Raw genomic sequence first — 20,465 nt, forward strand, 5'->3', positions numbered from 1 at the left:
AACAGTGATAAATAAAACATACTATAAAGGGAAAAATGCTATATAAAAAATACTATAAACAGTAATAAATAAAACATACTTTAAAGGAAAAAATACTATACTATAAAAAAAACTATAAAGAGCAGTAAACAGTAAAAAATAAAACATACTATAAAGAAAAAATGCTATAAAAATACTATACTATAAAGAGTAATACTATAAACAGTAATAAATAAAACATACTATAAAGAAAAAAATGCTATGGAAAAAATACTATTCTACAATAATACTATAAAGAGGAGTAAACAGTAATAAATAAAACAAAGTCAATAGCATTTGTGTTGTTGTTTTTTTTTTTAAAGTAGTCTCAGGTACACTCTGCACAGTATCATGAGGAAATGAACTGGTAAGTAGGCTGCTGAGCATCTTGCAGAACCAGACGCGGTTCTTCTGGAGACTTTGACTGTTGCATTTCTTATTTTTGAAGCGAAACCCAGCAGCCTTCATTATGTTTTGTGTCTGAAAAGTGGTCTCTTATGTAATGCGCTGCTTTCTTTACTGACATACAAACATTTTTCTGTAACAGTGAATTTTGTGCTGGAAAACTAATGTTTGGAAATCGGACATGTTTTTGTACTGACTCGATAATTTAGAAGATAAAAATCTATAACAAAGTTTGTACTAAAAAAAAAAACAAAAATCAGACTACCTAAGACTTTTGCACAGAACTGTAGCTCTAAAATCTACAGGCTTTCCTGAATCTTCAGATTCAGTATCACAATCATCTCAGTTAAAGCATTTGAAAGCTCCCAAAACTGTAAAAGGACAAAATCACAATTAAAGATTTCATTCCAATTCCACTGAAATACATCTCGCCTATTTTATTTATACATTTATAACCTAATCTACTTATGGGAAAACAACAACACTGTCATTTACTGCGACATCAATCTTTAAACATGAGCCTTGAGGTCTCGTTATTCCACTGATCTCGGCTCATGCTAACACCGGTGGTGAAATAATCACTGAGTAATGCAATGAGTTCTGTTCTGTTGGCTAAATTTCCTCTAATTAATGTCTTTTTATTAGGCCATTAAAACCTTTTAAAAACTTCATCTGCTCTCATCTGTACAGAATTTGTAAGCACTCTTCCCTGTTTTGATGATGACGTGAGGGCTTCGCGAGCGTTGCGGACATGGACTGATTAGGTCCGTATCCACATTGGGGGAAAAAGCTCACTGAATTTACGTAATTCAAATGTCTACATTGGTTCCACGTGGAGGACCTGAGTTACGTTAACCCGATTTGTTTTTGTACATCCAACATGATGTGACGATGTGTTTTTAAAACCTTGAATAAAATCAAACCCCCTGCCCTCACCAGAGCTCAGGATCAGACTCAGGCCACTGGTTTTGTAAAGCAGTGACGTTACTCGCTTCACTATCATATTGCATATGCATTAATCAGGTTAATTTAATACTATAGTTATTTCTTCCCACCCGCATTCTCATGAAATCTTATTTGGATTATGTTAACACTATGTGAATTGTGAGGAAATCACACTGAACTAGCAAGGTTTTAGACATTAAAACCTTCAGTACTTTAGGCAGACTGTTTAGCAGCAATAACTGCAACCAAATGCTTCTGATAACTTCAGATTAACTTGTGCTTTGGATCATTGTCTTGCTGCATAATCCACTTGCGCTTGCGTTTCAATTTATGGACTGAAGACCGGACATTCTCCCTTAGGATTTTCTGGTAGAGAGCAGAATTCATGTTTCACTCGATTACTGCAAGTTGCCCAGTCCCTGAAGCATCAAAGCATCCCCACACCATCACACTCCACCACCATGCCTGACTGTAGGTATGATGTTCTTTTTGTGGAGTTCTGTGTTTGGTTTATGCCAGATGTAACGGGACATGTCTTCCAAATAGTTCCACTTTCAACTCAGTCGATTTCACACAGGCGTGGTTGGTGTTGGATGACTTTTTTGCTTCAATAAATGACTATCATTTAAAAACAGTTTGTTTTTTTTAAATGATACAAAAACCAGAAGAAATCAGATACTTTTTCACAGCACTGTAAGTCACTTTGTAGGTGCATAATCGGTGGAAAAGAGCCACCATACCAAAAGGACCACTGAACATTTTGGGTAGTGGCATCTTAGTGGGTGATGATTTGATATGTGTGCATCAGGCATAGCAGTTGTGACAGTGGTGAGTGGTTAAGGCTCAGGGTTAATGATCAGAAATTTGGAGGTTCAAGCTGCCACTGCTGTATCATGGCTGTCCCTGCAGTCTGACTCCAGCTTTATAACAACTGGGATATGTAAAGAAAAATAATTTCATTGTACTGTAATCTATATGGGGGCCACCGTGGCTTAGTGGTTAGCAGGTTTGCCTAACACCTCTGGGGTTGGTGGTTTGCTCCAGGTACTCCGGTTTCCTCCCCCCGGTCTAAAGACATCTGTTGTAGGCTGATTGGCATCTCTAAATTGATTGCAGTGTGAGACCATGTGTGCATTTGTTCCCTGCAATGGATTGGCACCCTATCCAGGCTGTCCCCTGCCGTGTGCCCTGAGATCCCTGAGATAGGCTCCAGGCTCCCCTGTGACCCTGTGTAGTATAAGACAATACATGGAGACAATAGATGGATGTAAATGATATATGACAAATAAAGGCTTTCTGTTACTCACCTCAGTAATAGATAAGAATAGTGCACATAGATCTAAAAAATAGCTATTTAAAAATGCCTCTGTAAGAAAAGCTGTGTAAAAATAAGACTAGCACTAGGTGTTTGCAATACAATGGCCAGTAAATGCACAGTGCAATGACAATGAAGTGTAATTTATGTAATCACTGTCCAATGAAAACCTCTCTTAATTTCCAATGAGACTCATTTTATGCCACAGAAAACAGACATCTAAGTGACTTGTGCACATGTCCAAATGAAAAAGAAATGTAATTTATAGTGCCAGGTGTCTCATTTTATCCTCCCTGTTAACACACACACACACACACACACACACACACACACACACACACACACACACACACACACACACACACACTTTTGGGTTTCTGTTCAGGTTTCCATGGTTTAATTAGTAAGCCAGTACATACTGTTTTATTGTGTAGAATATAAAACACACATTAAAGTACTTTATCTGCACACTCATCTCGGACGTCGTGGCTCTAACAATCATCTCTAATCAGACCGTGAATGAAAACAATCAGAATGCACACAATAAAAGAGAGAAAATGAAGTCGTGATGGGAAACTGAAGTCATGAAGGGATTTTAAAGCATTGTTTACCAAAGATTGAGTCATCAAGCCCCTCTAGTCAGAGTCCACAAAGTGTAAACAAGAGGGAACATGGGGTACAAAGGTAGGACAAAAAGATCGAGGGCGGTGGGGGGGGGGGTGGGGGGTGTAATGGGGGGACCTGAGGACATTTCTTGCTGTAACTGAATACCAATGACTTCTAAACCTGGCAAAGGAAATGTGGGTTGAATACTTAAAGACAATGCATTAATGATGTCACTTTTAGCGCTTAGCTTTTTTACTTCCAGCCACAGATCATGCTTGAATAATCACAAAATCATGAAATAGGCAACTTCTGGTTGTGGTTTATTGATTAAAACCATGTGACTTCATTTCTAAGCTGCAGAAACTCGGTGTCAGACTATTTCCCCCAATTTAGTAACGTTTTTCTGTGACCGTGTAATACAAGTGCCACCTAGTGCACACGTGAACACCAGCATGACTACATGACTGATCTGCCTGCTTCTCTGATGTTCCTGTTATTCTGGTTTTTTAAAAATAGGGAAACTGGAAGTGTGAAATACGTGTCGATTGACTCTCACTTGAAACTCACCGAACCACATTACAAAACAGACATCATTACTGGACTGGTTCTTTTCTATGTTGTGCTAGAGGAATTTCTGCAGTGTCATTCAGATGCGTTCCGCTCAGTAGCTGTCTTCTCTGGAATGTTGAAATCTGCAAACATCATATGTGGCGTTAACAGTGATGTCAGTAGCTGGTATGTAAGCATGTCTGTTTTTTCAGACATGTGCTACTGGGCAAAAAAGGAGACAAATATTAATTTATGCATAACACAACCAGCTCCAGTTCATGCTGATTATATTGAAAACAGCTTACTAAACAGTATGTATAAATGATATGCACTGTGGATATTTAGACAGTTTTAAGCTTACGGTGTGAATAGGATCAATAAAATGATTCTTAGATAAAAAATTTTTTTTTTGAAAAGTCCAGTGTTTGTTTGATCACCATTTTATGTCTTTCAATTCAATTCAATTGTATTTGTATAGCGCTTTTTACAATAGACATTGTCTCAAAGCAGCTTTACAGAAATATCAACATGGTATACAGATATTAAAGGTGTGAATTTATCCCAACTGAGCAAGCCACTGAGTGGCGACGGTGGCAAGGAAAAACTCCCTAAGATGTTTTAAGAGGAAGAAACCTTGAGAGGAACCCAACTCAGAAGGGAACCCATCCTCATCTGGGTAACAACAGATATTGTGAAAAAGTTCATTATGGATTTATATGAAGTCTGTATGGCGTTAAGAGCAGCCGTAGTCCCAGCAGTCTGGAATTAAAGAAGATTTGAGCTCCATCCAGAGGCAGAAAGGATCTGGATCTCTAGTATCTCCATAAATTCGTGTGGGGCTCGGCGAAAGGAGAGAGGGAGAAAAAAGATAATTATGACTGCGAAGTAGTAGAACAGAATCTAGTCAGGGTAGACTTGAATAAACAAATACGTTTTAAGCTTAGACTTAAACACTGAGACTGTGTCTGAGTCCCGAACACTAATAGGAAGACTGTTCCTTAACTGTGGGGCTCTATAAGAGAAAGCTCTTCCCCCTGCTGTAGCCTTCACTATTCGAGGTACCGTCAGATAGCCTGCATCTTTTGATCTAAGTAGGCGTGGCGGATCATAGAAAACCAAAAGATCGCTTAGATATTGTGGCGCGAGACCATTTAGTGCTTTATAGGTTAATAAAAGTATTTTATAATTAATGCGAGATTTTTCCTGGGAGCCAATGCAATATTGATAATATCGGTGTGATATGTCTTTGTGTGTGTGGTTTTTTTTTCTTTAAAAAATATTAGGAAACTTTGAGTGTGAGAAAGATTATATACAATTATTATTATTATTATTATTGTTGTTGTTGTTGTTGTTATACACCACAAATACACCAAAGGACACCATGCATACACACACTCATTCACACCTAAGGGAAATTGATTTGATTGCTTTTTTATTGCTGAATTTATCTTCATGTTTTTAAGAGGCGGGAGGAAAACAGAGAACCCAGAGATAACCTAATGTGACACGGGTATATCATGTGAGGAACCCACAGTAACTCAAGCCTAGGATCAAACCTTGGACCCTGGAGTTCTTCTTCTTCTTTTGGTGTCGAAGTTCCACTTCATAGTGGAACCATCGTGGTGGAAGGATTAGCCGCTCAGCAGTATGATACTGAACGTTGCGCCAGGGGAGGCTCCTTCCGTGCACACACATTCACACGCCCATTCATACACTTTATACATGCCAATCCGCCTACCATGCATGTCTTTGGACTGGGGGAGGAAACCGGAGTACTCAGAAGAAACCCCCACAACACAGGAAGAACATGCAAACTACGCACACACAGGGCCACGGTGGGAATCGAACTCCCAACCCTGGGCACCGTGCACCCATCCTGGAGTTAGTATTATCGTTGTTGTTGTTGTTGCTTTTCCCCCAGTAAAAGGTCATGCTCTGAAGTAGCCACTGGGCTTTGGGCAGCAACAAATCTGTCTACTTTTTCTTTTCTTCTGCCATCGTGAGAAAATATCATTTTAAATTTCACAATCAGCACATAAAGCAGTGTTGGTATAGCCTATATAGTTCATAGAGTCCTCCAATATACAGCCCTAGTGTAATAGACGTAAACCTGTGTAGGTTTTAATGTAAAGAGGTTAAACCTTGGTTAGATGTTCATAAGTAGCCTACATACTAAGTTCGATTTGGTTACTGTGTTAAATATAAACACAAGCCTTAGGCGCATGTGTTCGGTGAAAACACAAATGAAATGACACAGAGCGTTAGAGTCAGGTGATGTGACCTTTAGCAGCACATCTGTAGGAGGCGCTGTGCTCCTGCACTATTACACCCACAAAACAATGACACGGTTATATATTTGTGGGTGGAAACTTCTCTCTGAGGAACTCACCAAACCTTCAGGCAACTCCTACATTTTTCAAATACACTCGAGTTTGTGAATTACCTAATCAATTCACATTTTGGAAGACATTAGGTGACTAAAGGAGATCCTCAGGGTGAAGATTTCTGCTTTTACAGGATGCAGTCTACTGTTTCTGTCATAAATCAGGATTGTGCAGTGTGTGAAATTTATGATCTGTGACTTTACTAACATGCTTTAAATTAGGTAAGTGTGTGTGTATTATTTTTATTATTATTATCAATATGACTGTTATTATTGTTACTGTTGTCCTTGAATAAACAGAACCCATCATTAATAGGCAGACAGACAGATAGATAGATAGATACATACATATATACATAGATTGATCGATAGATAACAATATTCTGTTAATGATTTCCCAATTTGATGCCTAAAAATTTAAGGTTTTAAAGTGTAAAAGTACAAACAAGATAAATTAATTCGTTAATTTTTAAAAAACAATCGTGAAATGAATACATGTGGACACACATAATACAAAAACTTATGTTAGGATTCTAGACAATCCTCAATTGGTTTAATTAAATACAATTTGAAAAGTTTTTTGTTTTTTTTTAAACTGACAGGAGGTGCAGCGCATAGTCACCTGTTCAATCCTGATCTCAGATTACTGTCTATGTGGAGTTTCACATGCTCCCTGTGTCCATGTGGGTTTCCGCCGGGTTCTCCGATTTCCTCCCATCTCCCAAAAACATGCCGGTAAGGTTTACTGGCTACGCTAAATTGCCCCTAGGTGCGAATATGTGTGTGGATGGTGCCCTGATATAGAGTCGTCGCAAATTATGAAGAGCCTGATAAGCTTATAGCTTAAAAATGTAAAACTCAGTAATATCCACCAAACTGGAATAGGCTGAAATCTTAGTATGACCTGTGAGAAGATTATCAGGGTCTCTTTTCTCTCCATCACATACATTTACACCGTACACTGCATTCCTAAAGCCACCAGCACTGTAGATGACCCCACACACCCCTCACACAAACTCTTCACTTCTTCTTCCTCCAAGCCATCAGACTCTACAGTAACCAGAGACTGGTCTGACACGAACATACATGCACGTACACACACACACACACACACACACACACACACACACACACACACACACACACTTAATTGAACATTCCATTCCCATTACAAGTTCTGCTAAAACACCGTAAACAAATGACTGTATTGACCGCCTGTATTTTTGCTGCTAACTAATATTATGTTTACATTTACAGCATTTATGATTATTTTATAATATATCTGTGAACTTTATTCCACACTACATCGAACTGTGTACTAGTCGGCGCTGCACTGTCCTTTTCTGTGCCTTTTGTCCTGTTTAGTAATTATTGTACTGTCTTGCCCTGCTTGTACACGTTCATACATGATCACTTTATGCAGTCCTGTATCGGTAGGAGGACCAGCTATATACTGTATGGTTGAAATAAAGCCACTTAGCTTGACTTGACTAACTGGCATTTCATCCAGGGTATATTCCCACCTAGCACCATATCCCAGGATAGGTTTAGATGAAGATGAATGCATAAATGAAAATGAAAACGAGATTAATTAGGTGTGGCAGTTCATTAAAAGACCGGACTGTGCTGAAGTGGAAGTGCATAAACAGTATGCTGCGTTTTTTTTGTAGTTGTTGTTGTTTTTGCCGGTGGGTCTTTAGGAGGGTTTGGTTTCTAGTAAAACCACCACACCACACTTTCATCATGCTCACTGGAATGAGGAAGAAGCCTACAGGTAAGATTTGGCTCCAGCACAAGAGTCGGACAAGTAAAATATCAACTTTCTCTGTGCAGGAGAAACAGGGCCGGTGTGTGCAGTCAACTGCTAGCTGAAAACGCTCCATGTATCTGACTTTGTAACAATATCCTAGCTTATAGTGTTCTCTCTCTTTTTTAATGTAGTTGTTGGGGACATTTTGACCTGCGCCTTTGAACTCCAAAACTTTGGATTTTCTGGATTGTACACATGAAGAACATTTCTTCCTAAAACGAAGGATACGGGACTATAACCATGCTGCAGCAGATTCTCAGTGACATGTACATCGAGCCGGAGCTGCTGGCCGAGCTGAACGAAGAGCAGAAGCAGGTTCTCTTCTTTAAAATGAGAGAAGAACAGGTCCGCAGATGGAAAGAGAGAGAAGCAGGGCTAGAGAAGGAGGAGGCTAAAACGGTGAAGCCCAAAAGAGGTAATTTTGCCTTAGTATCAGATCTCTACCAGAAGACTAAAAAAAAAAGAGTTCTCTTTTTATTTTCATTTACCAAACGAACAGCTTTTCAGCCTGAGACACGAATCTCTTAAATTCATCTCAAATTTTAAAGAACCTGATGAGATAAGAGACTTACTCGAACAATTCAGAACCAAAACCTTAACTTAAGTCATAGTTCAGCCTGGACCATTTTTACTGATTAACAGATAAATGCTGCATAACTGCTGCTGTATAACGAAGAGATTGGAGACTATGAATTACAGAACAGTAAAAAAAACAAACAGACAAAAAAAAAAAAAACTTTATTCTTAAACTTTATACTACAGCACTATGAATTCTTGAATCTGATTGGTCAGAAGCTGTTGATTCATTTTCCATCACAGCAGCTGTGACTGTAGAGCCAACTCGAGTTCAAATGGCAGGTTTACTGTATATTAATGAGCAGAATTGCTCTAAAATCATTGGTCAATTGCTGCGGTATAAGAGGAATAAAACGCCGCACGGTGTCGATTATAGAAACGTAATCAACTTCGTGGTAACAACAATAATTGTGCTTAACATCGAGCCTCATCACACCAGTCCATCATGTGTTATTTCACTATAACGGCACACCCAGTCTTGTTTTATTCCTTAATGTAATAAAGGTGTTCGAATGAGACAAACATAAGAGAATATCATACCAAAGCTGCTAAATTTTTTACCAAGTGGAAAGGTTTATGCAAAAGTACGTTTATGTTTACAATTCTACAGTTAAAGATATTTGGAAATTAAGCTTCTTCATAAGCCTTTCAGAGATGGGGGGTGATTACGCACATAGCAACATAAACAGCATAACGCAGTATAAACATTAAAGCGCTTTAGTTTCAGTCTTGTGTACCACAAAACCCCAGGGAAAGCTTATGTAACTGGAATTATTACTCTTTACTGTATTTCTTAAGTGTTGAATAGGTAGTTAAAATTCTCAGTACAGGGAAACATGTTCAAATGTCTGTTTGTGGTAATCACACTTACGGTACAGGTGTAATAGATATCGTTTAGTTAGAAAAATGCTAGAATGTTCTCTAAACATTAGCTTTCTTCATTTCACATAACTTGTTTTGTGTGTGTGTGTGTGTGTGTGTGTGTGTGTGTGTGTGTTTGGTGCCTCAGTCTCAGTGAAGACTGTATCGTGGATGAAGGCGTCAGACAATGACGTGTGGGTGTGGGTGATGGGAGAGCATCCTGATGATAAACCTTATGACAAGATCTGCGATGAGATCATGGCTGAGAGGGCGGCATTACAGGCCCAGAAAGAGGCAGAGGAGCTCAGGTGTGTGTCTTTTCATTCACTAGGAATTCAGTACACCGGAAATGACAGGAATTTCCCATCTCACCTGTTTCCAGGCACAGGGAAAGCTGATAGAACATTAAATTACTACCATCTTGCTGTTAGAGGGAAGTTACAGTAACTGTAACACAATAAACTCACAACACCCTTTCTCAGTTCTTCCTTGTTTTTTTAGCGCTCATTAAAATGCATAGTGAGGTATGGGAAGTGGTTAGGTGTCGTTTACAAGCTGACATACTGGGTGCATTTTATCTCTACCAGTTCAGATTTTAGATGAGTTCATCCTTCATCCAATAAATATGATGTCCTTTACTGCTAGACATTTTATTGCTGGGTATTGAGTGTAGTAAAACGTACTAAGATGAAAGGATTTCCCATATATATGCCATTGTACAGAATTATATTGTATTATATTTGATGTCAATGCATTAGTGGTATTGATAATGCTGTTAATTATTCCCGCATTTATGATTACATTCATAGGTCACTCCCTTAAGTTGAAATGTTGCTAGTTCACTAACTCCACCCAAAAACCTATAAAGCAAACCTCTGTTATCTTATCTGTGGGGTTTTTTTTTTCTTTCTAAAAAGTCTCCTGACTGTGCAGAGGTGAACTCACACGCCAGTTAGTCATTAATTGTCCTTAATTCTCTTCAGTTAAACATTGCTCCAGCCTAATCGCAGGTTATTTACACAGGACACTCCTTGTAGAGCACATGCTGAGTAGCTACAGTTTGCTGTGGACTCCAATTTCTAACTTGCATATACAGTGGGGGAAATAATTGTAATATTGGACATGTCAACCTTTTTTTTTTTTCAATAAATATATTTCCAATGAGGTTATTCACATGAAATTTTCACCAGACTTTGGTATTAACTTAAGAAATCCAAACATATAAAGAAATCCTAACATTAAAGTATATAAAAGAAGTTATGTGTAATAAAGAGGAATGACACAGGAAAAAAGTATTGAACACGCTAGCTGAAATGTATTAAATACTTAGTGGAGAAGACTTTGTGTGTAATGACAGCTTCAAGACGCTTCCTGTAGGAAGAAATTAATGAGCCGCAGTATTCAGGTGTGATTCTTCTAAACATATTCTCTTTAAAACTTGTTCAGTTGGATTCAAGTCAGGTGATTGACTGGGCCATTCTAACAGCTTAATTTTTCTCTGAAACCAATTGAGAGTTTCCTTTGCTGTATGCTTTGGGTCGTTGTTCTGCTGGAAGTCCACCCACGTCTCATTTTCATCATCCTGGTGGATGACAGCAGATTCTTCTCAAGAATCTCCCGGTAAAGGGCTCCATTCATTGTTCCTTCAGTTATATGAATTCTGCCAGTACCATGCGATGAACAACAACCCCACACCGTGATGCTTCCACCTCAAACTTCACTGTTGGTATAGTGTTTTTAGGGTGATGTGCAGTGCCATTTCTTCTCCAAACATGGTGTGTAGTATTACAGACAAAGTTCAAATTTGCTCTCGTCTGACCAGACTACACTCTCCCGGTATTTCACAGGCTTGTCCAAATGAGTTGCAGCAAACGTTAAATGACCTTCGACATCCCTCTTCTTTACTAATGGAGTCTTGCGGGGTGAGTGCGAGCAGTGGAGTGCATTGCCTATTGTTTTCTCAGTGACGATGGCACCTGCTGCCTCCAAGTGTTTCTGGAGCTCTTTCTGAGTGGTCTTGGCTCTTGGCTCTTGGCTTCTTACTGTTCTTCTGTCTCCCTGGTCAGAAATCTTGTGAGGAGCTCCTATGCGTGGCCGGTTAATGACGGAGTAATGTTGCTTCCACTTGCGGATAATGACCCCAGTGGTGCTTACTGGAAGATTCAGAAGTTTTGAAATACGTCTGTATCCGATTCCATCAATACGATTCACAACAATAAGGTTGTGAAGGTCTTGGGAGAGCTCTTTGCTTTTACCCATCATGAGATGTTTCTTGTGTGACACCTTGGTAACGAAAAACCTTTTTATAGACTTCTTAAACTTCTTGAGTTAATGCTGATGTGTGGTGAAAATTTCATGCGAAAAGCCTCATTGGAAATATATTTACTGAAAAAAAATGCTGAGGCGTCCAGTAATTATTTCCCCCACTGTATAATGACTTACCTACTAATAATTATTTACCTACTTCCTTATGTATTTATTGAGTTACTTAATTACTTATTTACTTCCTTCCTACCTATTTCCTTCATTCCCTAAATTTACTTATTTACTTACTTAGTTTATTTCTTTCTTTCTTTTGAATAATTGAATGAGCTGGATACACTCCCCTCCGAAACTATTGGAACAACAAGGTCAATTCATTTGCTTTTGCTGTAGACTGAAGCCATTTGGGTTTGAGTTCAAAAGATGAATATGAGAAGAGAAGTTTAGAATTTCAGCACTTATTTCCTGGTATTTACATGTAGATGTGTTAAAGCTATAGAGCATAGCGCATTTTGTATGTTTTACTGATTATATGATAGCCTCGGATTCCTGTTCTTGTCTGACAAGACTGGAACGTGATGTGGTCTTCTGCTGTTGTAGCCCATCTACCTCAAGGTTCGATGTTTTGTTCATGCTGAGTTGCTTTTCTGCTCACCACAATTTTAAAGTGAATATTTGAGTTATTAGATCCTTCCTGGCAGCTCAAACCAATCTGGCCATTTTCCTCTGACCTCTCTTATTAACAAGGCGTTTCCACATACAGAACTGTCGCTCACTCAATGTTTTTTGTTTTTCGCACCAGTCTGTGTAAACTCTACAGACTGTTGTGTGTGAAAATCCCAGGAGATTCAGTTTCTGAAATACACAGTAGAAGTAGTCCATCAGTCCATCTAGTACCAACGTCCATGTCACGGTTAAAGTCACAGAGATCACATTTTTACTTCATTCTGATATTTGATGTGAACATTAACTGAAGCTCTTGTCTTGTATCTGCATCTTTTATTGCATTGTGCTGCTGCCACATGATTGGCTGATAAGATAACTGCAAGAATGTGGGGGTGTACATGTATTTCCAATAAGGTGGACATTCAGTGTGTGTGTGTGTGTGTGTGTATATAATATGTATGTATGTATGTATGTATGTATACATGTGTATAGCTTATATAGTGAAGCTTAAAAGAAGTTAAGTTCACTTCATGTAGACAAACAGAGATCATTCATGCTTGATGACAAATAACAAGCATGCTTTCTTTGGAAGAACAACCCTAAATTGCTGTGTTCTGTTCTGAGAATAGAAGCCGTACGAGTCTCGTAAGCTCATGAAAAGTCTTTTATGTTCAGTGGGTGCATGCAGCAATGATTTATGTTCGGTCGCTCCTACCAAAGATGTTATTACAGGCATTCCACAGTGACTCTGCTGAAATGTGTTGATGTTGCGTTTGACCTGGGTGTTGTGATCATGTGCAGGGCCAAGAAAGAAGCTGAACTGGAGAAACGTTTCTCTGGTTTGTATATGGAAAGCGAGGACGCTGCTAGGCAGGAAGAAGCCCGAAAGGCAGCTGCCCTGGAGAAGAGCCGAAAAGAGGATTTCAAGGTATCATGAGTCATTACGTCAAATCAAGCTAAACCCTAGGCCTTCATACCTTAAAGTGTTCTCTCATGCTTTGGCTTGCTCCACCAGTTACTCCAGATTTGTAGTATGTCCAAAACGACTGAAAAGAAGGTGTGTTACAAGAGGTATTTATGATCTGTAAAAAAAAAAACAATAAAAATACAAAAGCCCAGAATAAAAACCATCACTGCTAAGCTCCTTATGACTACCAAAAAGAGTTAGCCTCCCTTCCACCTTCTCCACTAGTTACATCTGAAATTAAAGTTTGATTACTTGTTTCTGAAGCTTTGCATGACACAAACTGTAGCTCCATCTCCAAAATCCTGTGTCCCTCCTCTGTCTAAAGCTGTTTTAAACCATCCCACAATCTCAGATGAGGTTTGAAGGTGATCTTATGATACTGTCCCAAGATTTTGGAACAGCGTAATGCATTTAATACAGTTATCACCTACAATATGCATTTTAAAAACATATTCATTCTCCGTTGATTCTTCTTTGCAAGCTCTGTTGCATCAAGTCAAGACTTTTCTTTTGTTCTGTCCCTGGTAGTTTTTGTCCGTTACTGTCCTTTATTGTTTAAAGTGCTCTATTATTTGTGTTCAGAGGCGGGAGGAGGAGGAGAGACGAAAAGCCGAGGAGGAGGTCAGGAGGCTCAAGGAGGAGCGGGAGCAGCAGATCTACATGAACATGAAGGAATTACAGTGTCAACGGAAAGGCCAAGACAAAGAGGAGAAAGCCTGGCAGGATTCATGTAAGAGAATAAACCGTGGAGAGAGAACGAGAGGTTCTGTGTTAAAAATCAGTCATATCTTTTGGCTTATAGTCATTTGTTTAAAAGCTTCCGTGACAGCCAAACCTAATGAAAATATTCATGATAATGAAAGTATGTTTTGATGACAGCAAGAATCATATCCAATGCTTAATGCCGTTTCCTGGACATAACTCATTTTACTGTTTAAAAACTATAGTGAATATAGCGTTCCAGTATGATCTTCAAATGTGTGCGTGTTCCAGTGCGGAAATCTAAAGCAGCTGACCAGCGGAGACGTTCTCTGGCCAAGCAGACGAGGGAGGATCACCGCAGGCGTTCTCTAAAGGCAGTGGAGAGAGGTCGAGTGGCGGCCATCACCAAGGCCTTTGGAGGAGAGAAACCGGTTGCTGCACCTAAACCCAAACCCAGAAACCTCACTCTCAGTAATGAGCCTCTTCAAAGGTCTGTACACATTACTGCACTTAAACTCTTCATTTATGGAGTTACTGTATACTGTGGCCATTTCAGTAGTAACAGTGCTAGTCTATTAGTGGCCATGCTTCACTGTTTACAAGGAAAAATTAGTTGTTGTTTTTTCTTACCAGAAACAAGTAATTAATACGCTCAGTGTAAATGAGCCATATGAAAGCTTGATACGTCTTATAGCTCTATTTATTATTCATTTTCAAATAATATTAATTCGAAATCCATACCCTAATAGTCCCTGAAGACTATCAATCATTTTCCCTTGTTGTTTATACACATGTACTGATAAAATCAGACCAAGCAGCATACTGCGGCGAGTGATCCTGAAGCTTAGTTATTTTTAACCACGAACGTTTATTCCTGTTATGAATAACAGGAGGGCCGGGGTACGTCGTTCATTGTCATCATCCAGCCGGAAGGAGATTATCCGCTGGTTCAGAGAGGAACAGTTGACCCTCAGAGTTTGTTTCCAAGACGACGACAGCCGCATCGCTCCCTGGTTCCACGGTAAATTCACATTCTGCATGGCATGGAACGTTTCAGGAAAAGGCACTGTGTTATATGCAAATGAACCATCAGCGGAACTTAAGATCCAGTAATTTACCTTCATGAAGTTTCACTACACTAATATTCCTCTAATATAAAATACAAGAGGGTATCATCAAGTTTATATAGTACGTATATTATATAGTGTGTGTGTAAACAATAAAATAACTCCGCTTTGTGTCAAGCCACATAACACCACTTCACCACTGATTATTTTCCTATAATAGCACGTCCTGTTGAGTTTTATTCTTATACCACGGCAATCTGCCAATTTTTATCGATTAAAGAACACCACCATGTGTTTTTATTTATCTATAGTTATGTATTAATGTTGTGGAACATCCAGGAAACAAGTTCGTTTCTTGTATCACTTACGCTGTAAGAGCGATAAACGGCCGTTCCCTGGCCTGCGTGTCTATTTTATGTTTTTAGATTGTTTATCCATCCGTATATCCGTCTGAGATTATTGTCAGCACAATATCTCAATACGAGTGGATGAATGTTTGTAGGATTTATATGGAATTATCACTGAAACCAGCAGATGAACTGATTAGATTTTGGAATGGTTACCCAAGAGGGTCAAGGTCACAGCAAGGTCGAATTTTAGGCATATTTGTTAGCAGGTTACTTCTAGGAATGGTGATAGAAAGCAGACTAGTGAACAGAACCGAGCATGTTACCTTTTTCTCCAGGTATAATCTCACGCCAGGAGGCTGAGGATTTGCTGAGCAAGGGCAGCCCTGGAGCTTTTTTGGTCCGTGTTAGCGAAAGGATTTTCGGATATGTTCTATCTTACCAAAGCCCGGACGGAATCAAGCACTTCCTCATTGATGCCACAGACAGCTGCTACATGCTGCTAGGAGACCAGATCAAGTTCGCGTCTCTGGGAGAGTTGGTGGAGTACTATAAGGTAAGAGATCGTTTGCTCCTCCACACAAAGCTGGACTTTTTGATAAAAGTCAATTAAAAATGGATTCCTGAAATTCCGTATTTGCCTTCACACATACATTTTTTCACATCGTGGTCCATAAAACTACATACTGTTACACACTGGGTCATTTTATATAGGTGCTTTTCTACTGTATTTCTGTAACTGTAGTTTGGACAGTAGTTCCAGCTGCAGGGTTTATATTAGATTAATGGGCAGTGGTAGCTCAGTGGTTAAGGTGTTTGACTACTGCTCAGAAGGTCATGAGGTGAAACCCCAGCACTGTCAAACTACCACTGTTGGGCCCTTGAGCAAGGCCCTTAACCCTCAACTGTTCAGACATATAAATGAAATAAACGTAAACCGCTCTGGATAAGAGCGTCTGCCAAACACCGTAAAATGTAAAGCGCTGCTTCTAACACTTACTCGTTTTCGTAGTAATGACTTACACGGGTTCTTGTGGTAGACGCGCCAGATAAACAGATATAAAAATGTGTAATTGTTGAGATGGTGAGGTTTTCTATGAAGACATGTTTAATCTTCAGGACAGAGGGCAAGCTGTATATTTATGTCTTATTAACATCAAGAGAGAAGAAAAAAGAAAGCTGGGGGGGGGATGACTGATTATAGCGGCTATAAGGTGAAGACAGAAACTGACTTGTTTCCCGGATGTTTCATGACATTAAATGTAACTATGAACAGATCAACATGGTTAATACGTTTGCCTCGCACCTCAGGGTCGGGGGCTCGAATCCTGCCTCCGCCTTGTGTGCGCGGAGCTCGCATGTTCTCCCTGTGCTTCGGGGGTTTCCTCCAGGTACTCCAGTTTCCTCTCCCAGTCCAAAGACCTGCATTGTAGGCTGATTGGCATTTGTCTGTAGTGTGTGAATGCGTGCACGATTGTGCCCCGAGATGGTTTGGCACCCCATCCAAGGTGTTCCACTCCTTATGCCCTGAGTTCCCTGGGATAGGCTCCAGGCTCCCCTATGACCCTGTGTAGTATAAGCGGTATGGAAGATAGATAAATGGATGTAAAATGTTGGCAAATTGTTGTGATATTCAAGGAATAAAACCCTCAACAATTGATACTTAACACACAATTATATGATCTACACATGCCCTCAATGTAGTTTATCATATTTGAATGAATGAAATGCAAATGAAATGAGTCAACACAACCTTCGGAATAACTTTTCCTTGTTCTGCCTTCAGGAAGAGCCTTTACCTCCTTCTGGAGGTGATCGGCTGCTACACGCATGTGGACAGAAACCCGGCACTCTGGACTACGCTGATCTCTTCACCTGAAGCCTGCAGCTCTGTAGCTCAGTGAGCCATGGTACAGGAGATCTAAATGCACATGCATGCTCTTACGAGATTTTGCTGCACACAGTCTACAGGCATGGAGAACTGTATATTGAACAAACCTGAAGTGGGTGGTTACGCTGCAGTTCACAGTACGCAGGCTCCATTTACCCATCCAGACATGCACAAATGACCATGCTAAAAAGATATGAAGGCACAATATGCACTTTTGATAACAAGGCTGCATTTTGAAGGATTTAGAGTCAGGATGAGGATAATCTGTGCCTCATAACTCATGTGTTCCACTTATGAACTTTGGTAGTATTCAAGCAAGCTGCTACTGTAAGTAAATTCATATGTTTTATGAACTTCCTGTTCAAGTCCATCGCAACCTCGCGACAGCTTCCCGATCCAGCCGTGAGAATGATTTCAATACGTTCTTTTGTAACAGGAGTTCTTAAAGACTATCTGGAAATATATATATATATAAACTAAATATGAAAACTTTTGGAAGCTATTTTGCTAAAAAGTGTTAATTTCCCTTATATATGGAGACTTTCGGGACACTTTTTAGTACTACTGACTGGGTAAGACTGGGCAATATGACGATATAATTTCAATATTGCAACCAGTTACATTACAATACTAATGTCTGATATATAGCAGATATTGTGATATATTTTTTATAATCTTTTTAAAATAAACCACACACAAATTTGAAGCACAATATTTTAAAATTGTAAAAACATTTCCCGTCATTTTCAGCATCATTATGCTCCTTTATTTTTTATTACAACACTAATGTTTCGCTGGAAGTTTCTTATCAAACCTGTATATCGTGATGCATATCACATCTGATATATATATATAAAAAAATTTTTTTTGTCATATTGCCCAGCCTTTCCAAGCCCCAGACTGTCCTTGTCATTTACAACAAGGTCATACTTTAACTTACTTCCTCTAAACGCTTGGGGCAAAACAAACTACTCGTACACTACTGACTAATATTGATCAAATACTCTACACTAAAACATTACTTACTCAGAAATAGAGCTTAAAAGATCAAAAACAGTCATTATATACACTTATACAGGTTTTATTAAATGTATTAAAAATGCAAACAAGAGCGTGAGCTATATGGCTTGCACACGACTTTCCAAGCAACTTAAACTCTGAAAATTCCTCTGATGTGCAAATTAAAAACTCTGCAACCCAACAAAATGTCAGCGTCATAAATCTCTACCTGATCACTGAGGACACGCATGCATTTCTAATGCTGCAACGTTGATAAACGAAAGTCATCAAAGAAGAACATGAGCATCTTTATATAGATCCAGAGAGTAGTGAGATCACGGCATAGCCACTACTAAAGGATCTCAGCTCTTACACTCGGGTCATTTATATCCCTTTCTTCATCCATTCTTCAATACATCACCATCAAACAGCTTCACATTGCAATACACCACTCATTGTAATAGTTGATAGCTTGATAGGTTAATGCGTATCTCCAGAAATATTGGCACCCTTCGTGAAAATGAGCGCAATTTTATTTATTTATTTTTTTAAAAACCCAATAATCTACCGTAAGTTAGTCGGTTGTTTGTTTTTGTGTGGTTCCATTAGAAACAAAAATTAGTGCACCCCCCCCCTCCCAAAAACAAAAAACTGATGTCAACATTATCAGCACCTTTACACTTAATATCTTTTAAACAAGTTTATTCCTGCGATGTCTAACAAAGTCCGAGACTCATGTAAAAGATGTTTGGAGGTTTTGCACATTTGGACTTTCCTCTTTGATTTACAACACAGACTGTGTTTATTTACGATGATTTGGAAGTATGTTTGGCTTATCATCTTGTTGAAAGCTCTATCTATGGCCAAGTGTGAACCTCCTGCTAGAGGGAACCCGGCATTAACAGTCTGTGTGCCTTGTGGTGCTACGCGCCAACATTTAAGCGATTCCTCTGCTCGGTGGTTAAAGACGATAGGCTGAACGGTGGGTTGTGCCACCTAGAGTGGAGGCGTTCTCGGTCAGCGCCACCTATCGTGCAGGCGTGAATAAGCCAAAAGCGACCGATCGTTTCGCGTTCTTTGAACGCGACTTTTTAGGCTGAAATATCCTGGTACTTAGTAGAATTGAATGAGTAGCATTAATGATGCACCTCTATATTTTAGTGTCTTTCACAGTGTAAAATATAGGAGGTGTATAATTAATGCTACTCAATCAATTCTACTAAGTACCAAGATATTTATATTACATAAAATGGCAATCTCTGACACGTTATAATTACAGAGCAATTGCCCTTAAAAGATACGTTACAAAAAAAGATCAGTCAATTAAACGCTACACTCTCCTGGGCAAAAAAAAAATGAAATAAATCCTCGCTTGGCATGTATTTACAACAAACCCAGAGATCTACAAAATGCCTTTTAATGAGGTAAATATTTCAAGAGGCCCTAAAATATGTGGCTTTTGGCTTTTCATTTGAATCTGTGTAGCTGGCTAGTGTGAATTGGTGTTTAAAGGGGTTGATTCTGAAAATTGATTGTACAACTCTAAAACTGTGATCTTCAGGCCCTTTATTCCCTCAATCATCCTCCTCACCGTGAGAGGAGACAGCGTGCTCATGCGTCCGATTCCTTACAACTGTTTCAGACGTCCAAACCGTTTTGTTATGGCCTTCATTGTGCTTCATGGCATGTATAACTGCTTATATATTTGTATAACCTTTATTTTTGTGGGTCAACAACCAAAGGTCTCTTTTGTGCTGGGAGAGGTTTGTTTTTTCCCCCCACACACTAATGAATGACAAAAGGATTTTACATCTGCACAAGCTCTTATTTACACTCGAGGGAAATAGGTCATGGTTAAAAGGTTAACCTGGGGGAGGAGAGCAAAGGAAAAATAAATAGTTGTAGATAATATACACTTGTACAGTTACGCAGTTATCTAATCAGCCAATCATGTGGCAGCAGCACAATGCAAAAAAAAAAAAAAAAATCATTACAGATACATGTCGAGGAAAAAGTGCGATCTCGGAGATTTTAACCATGGCATGGATGTTGGTACCAGATGGGCTGAATATGAGTATTTCAGAAACCACTGATCT

At 39.1% G+C, this 20,465-nt stretch overlaps 1 protein-coding gene and 1 long non-coding RNA gene across 4 annotated transcripts; one reads left to right on the forward strand and one right to left on the reverse strand.

Annotated features, from left to right (window-relative positions):
* Positions 1–95: 95 nt before the first annotated feature.
* LOC124629000 (uncharacterized) lies at positions 96–6,979 on the reverse strand. Its single transcript, XR_006983834.2, has 3 exons — positions 6,844–6,979; positions 3,857–3,981; positions 96–2,595 (listed from the first exon to the last, which is right to left on the reverse strand). It is a non-coding gene; the product is annotated as an uncharacterized LOC124629000 (long non-coding RNA).
* sh2d4a (SH2 domain containing 4A) lies at positions 6,286–19,725 on the forward strand. 3 transcript variants are annotated; one of them, XM_017489463.3, is made up of 9 exons: positions 6,286–6,443; positions 8,163–8,446; positions 9,617–9,776; positions 13,198–13,324; positions 13,946–14,093; positions 14,357–14,555; positions 14,956–15,086; positions 15,818–16,035; positions 17,266–19,725. In XM_017489463.3, the coding sequence occupies exons 2-9, from the start codon at positions 8,272–8,274 to the stop codon at positions 17,356–17,358; spliced, it is 1,251 nt and encodes a 416-aa protein (XP_017344952.1). In that variant the 5' UTR covers positions 6,286–6,443; positions 8,163–8,271; the 3' UTR covers positions 17,359–19,725. The 3 variants fall into 3 exon arrangements, with proteins under 3 accessions (XP_017344952.1, XP_053542946.1, XP_017344954.1); XM_053686971.1 differs by lacking the exon at positions 6,286–6,443 and adding an exon at positions 6,824–6,956; XM_017489465.3 differs by lacking the exon at positions 6,286–6,443 and adding an exon at positions 7,860–7,995.
* Positions 19,726–20,465: the final 740 nt, after the last annotated feature.

Source organism: Ictalurus punctatus, chromosome 16, assembly GCF_001660625.3.
Source record: "Ictalurus punctatus breed USDA103 chromosome 16, Coco_2.0, whole genome shotgun sequence".
NCBI lineage: Eukaryota > Metazoa > Chordata > Actinopteri > Siluriformes > Ictaluridae > Ictalurus > Ictalurus punctatus.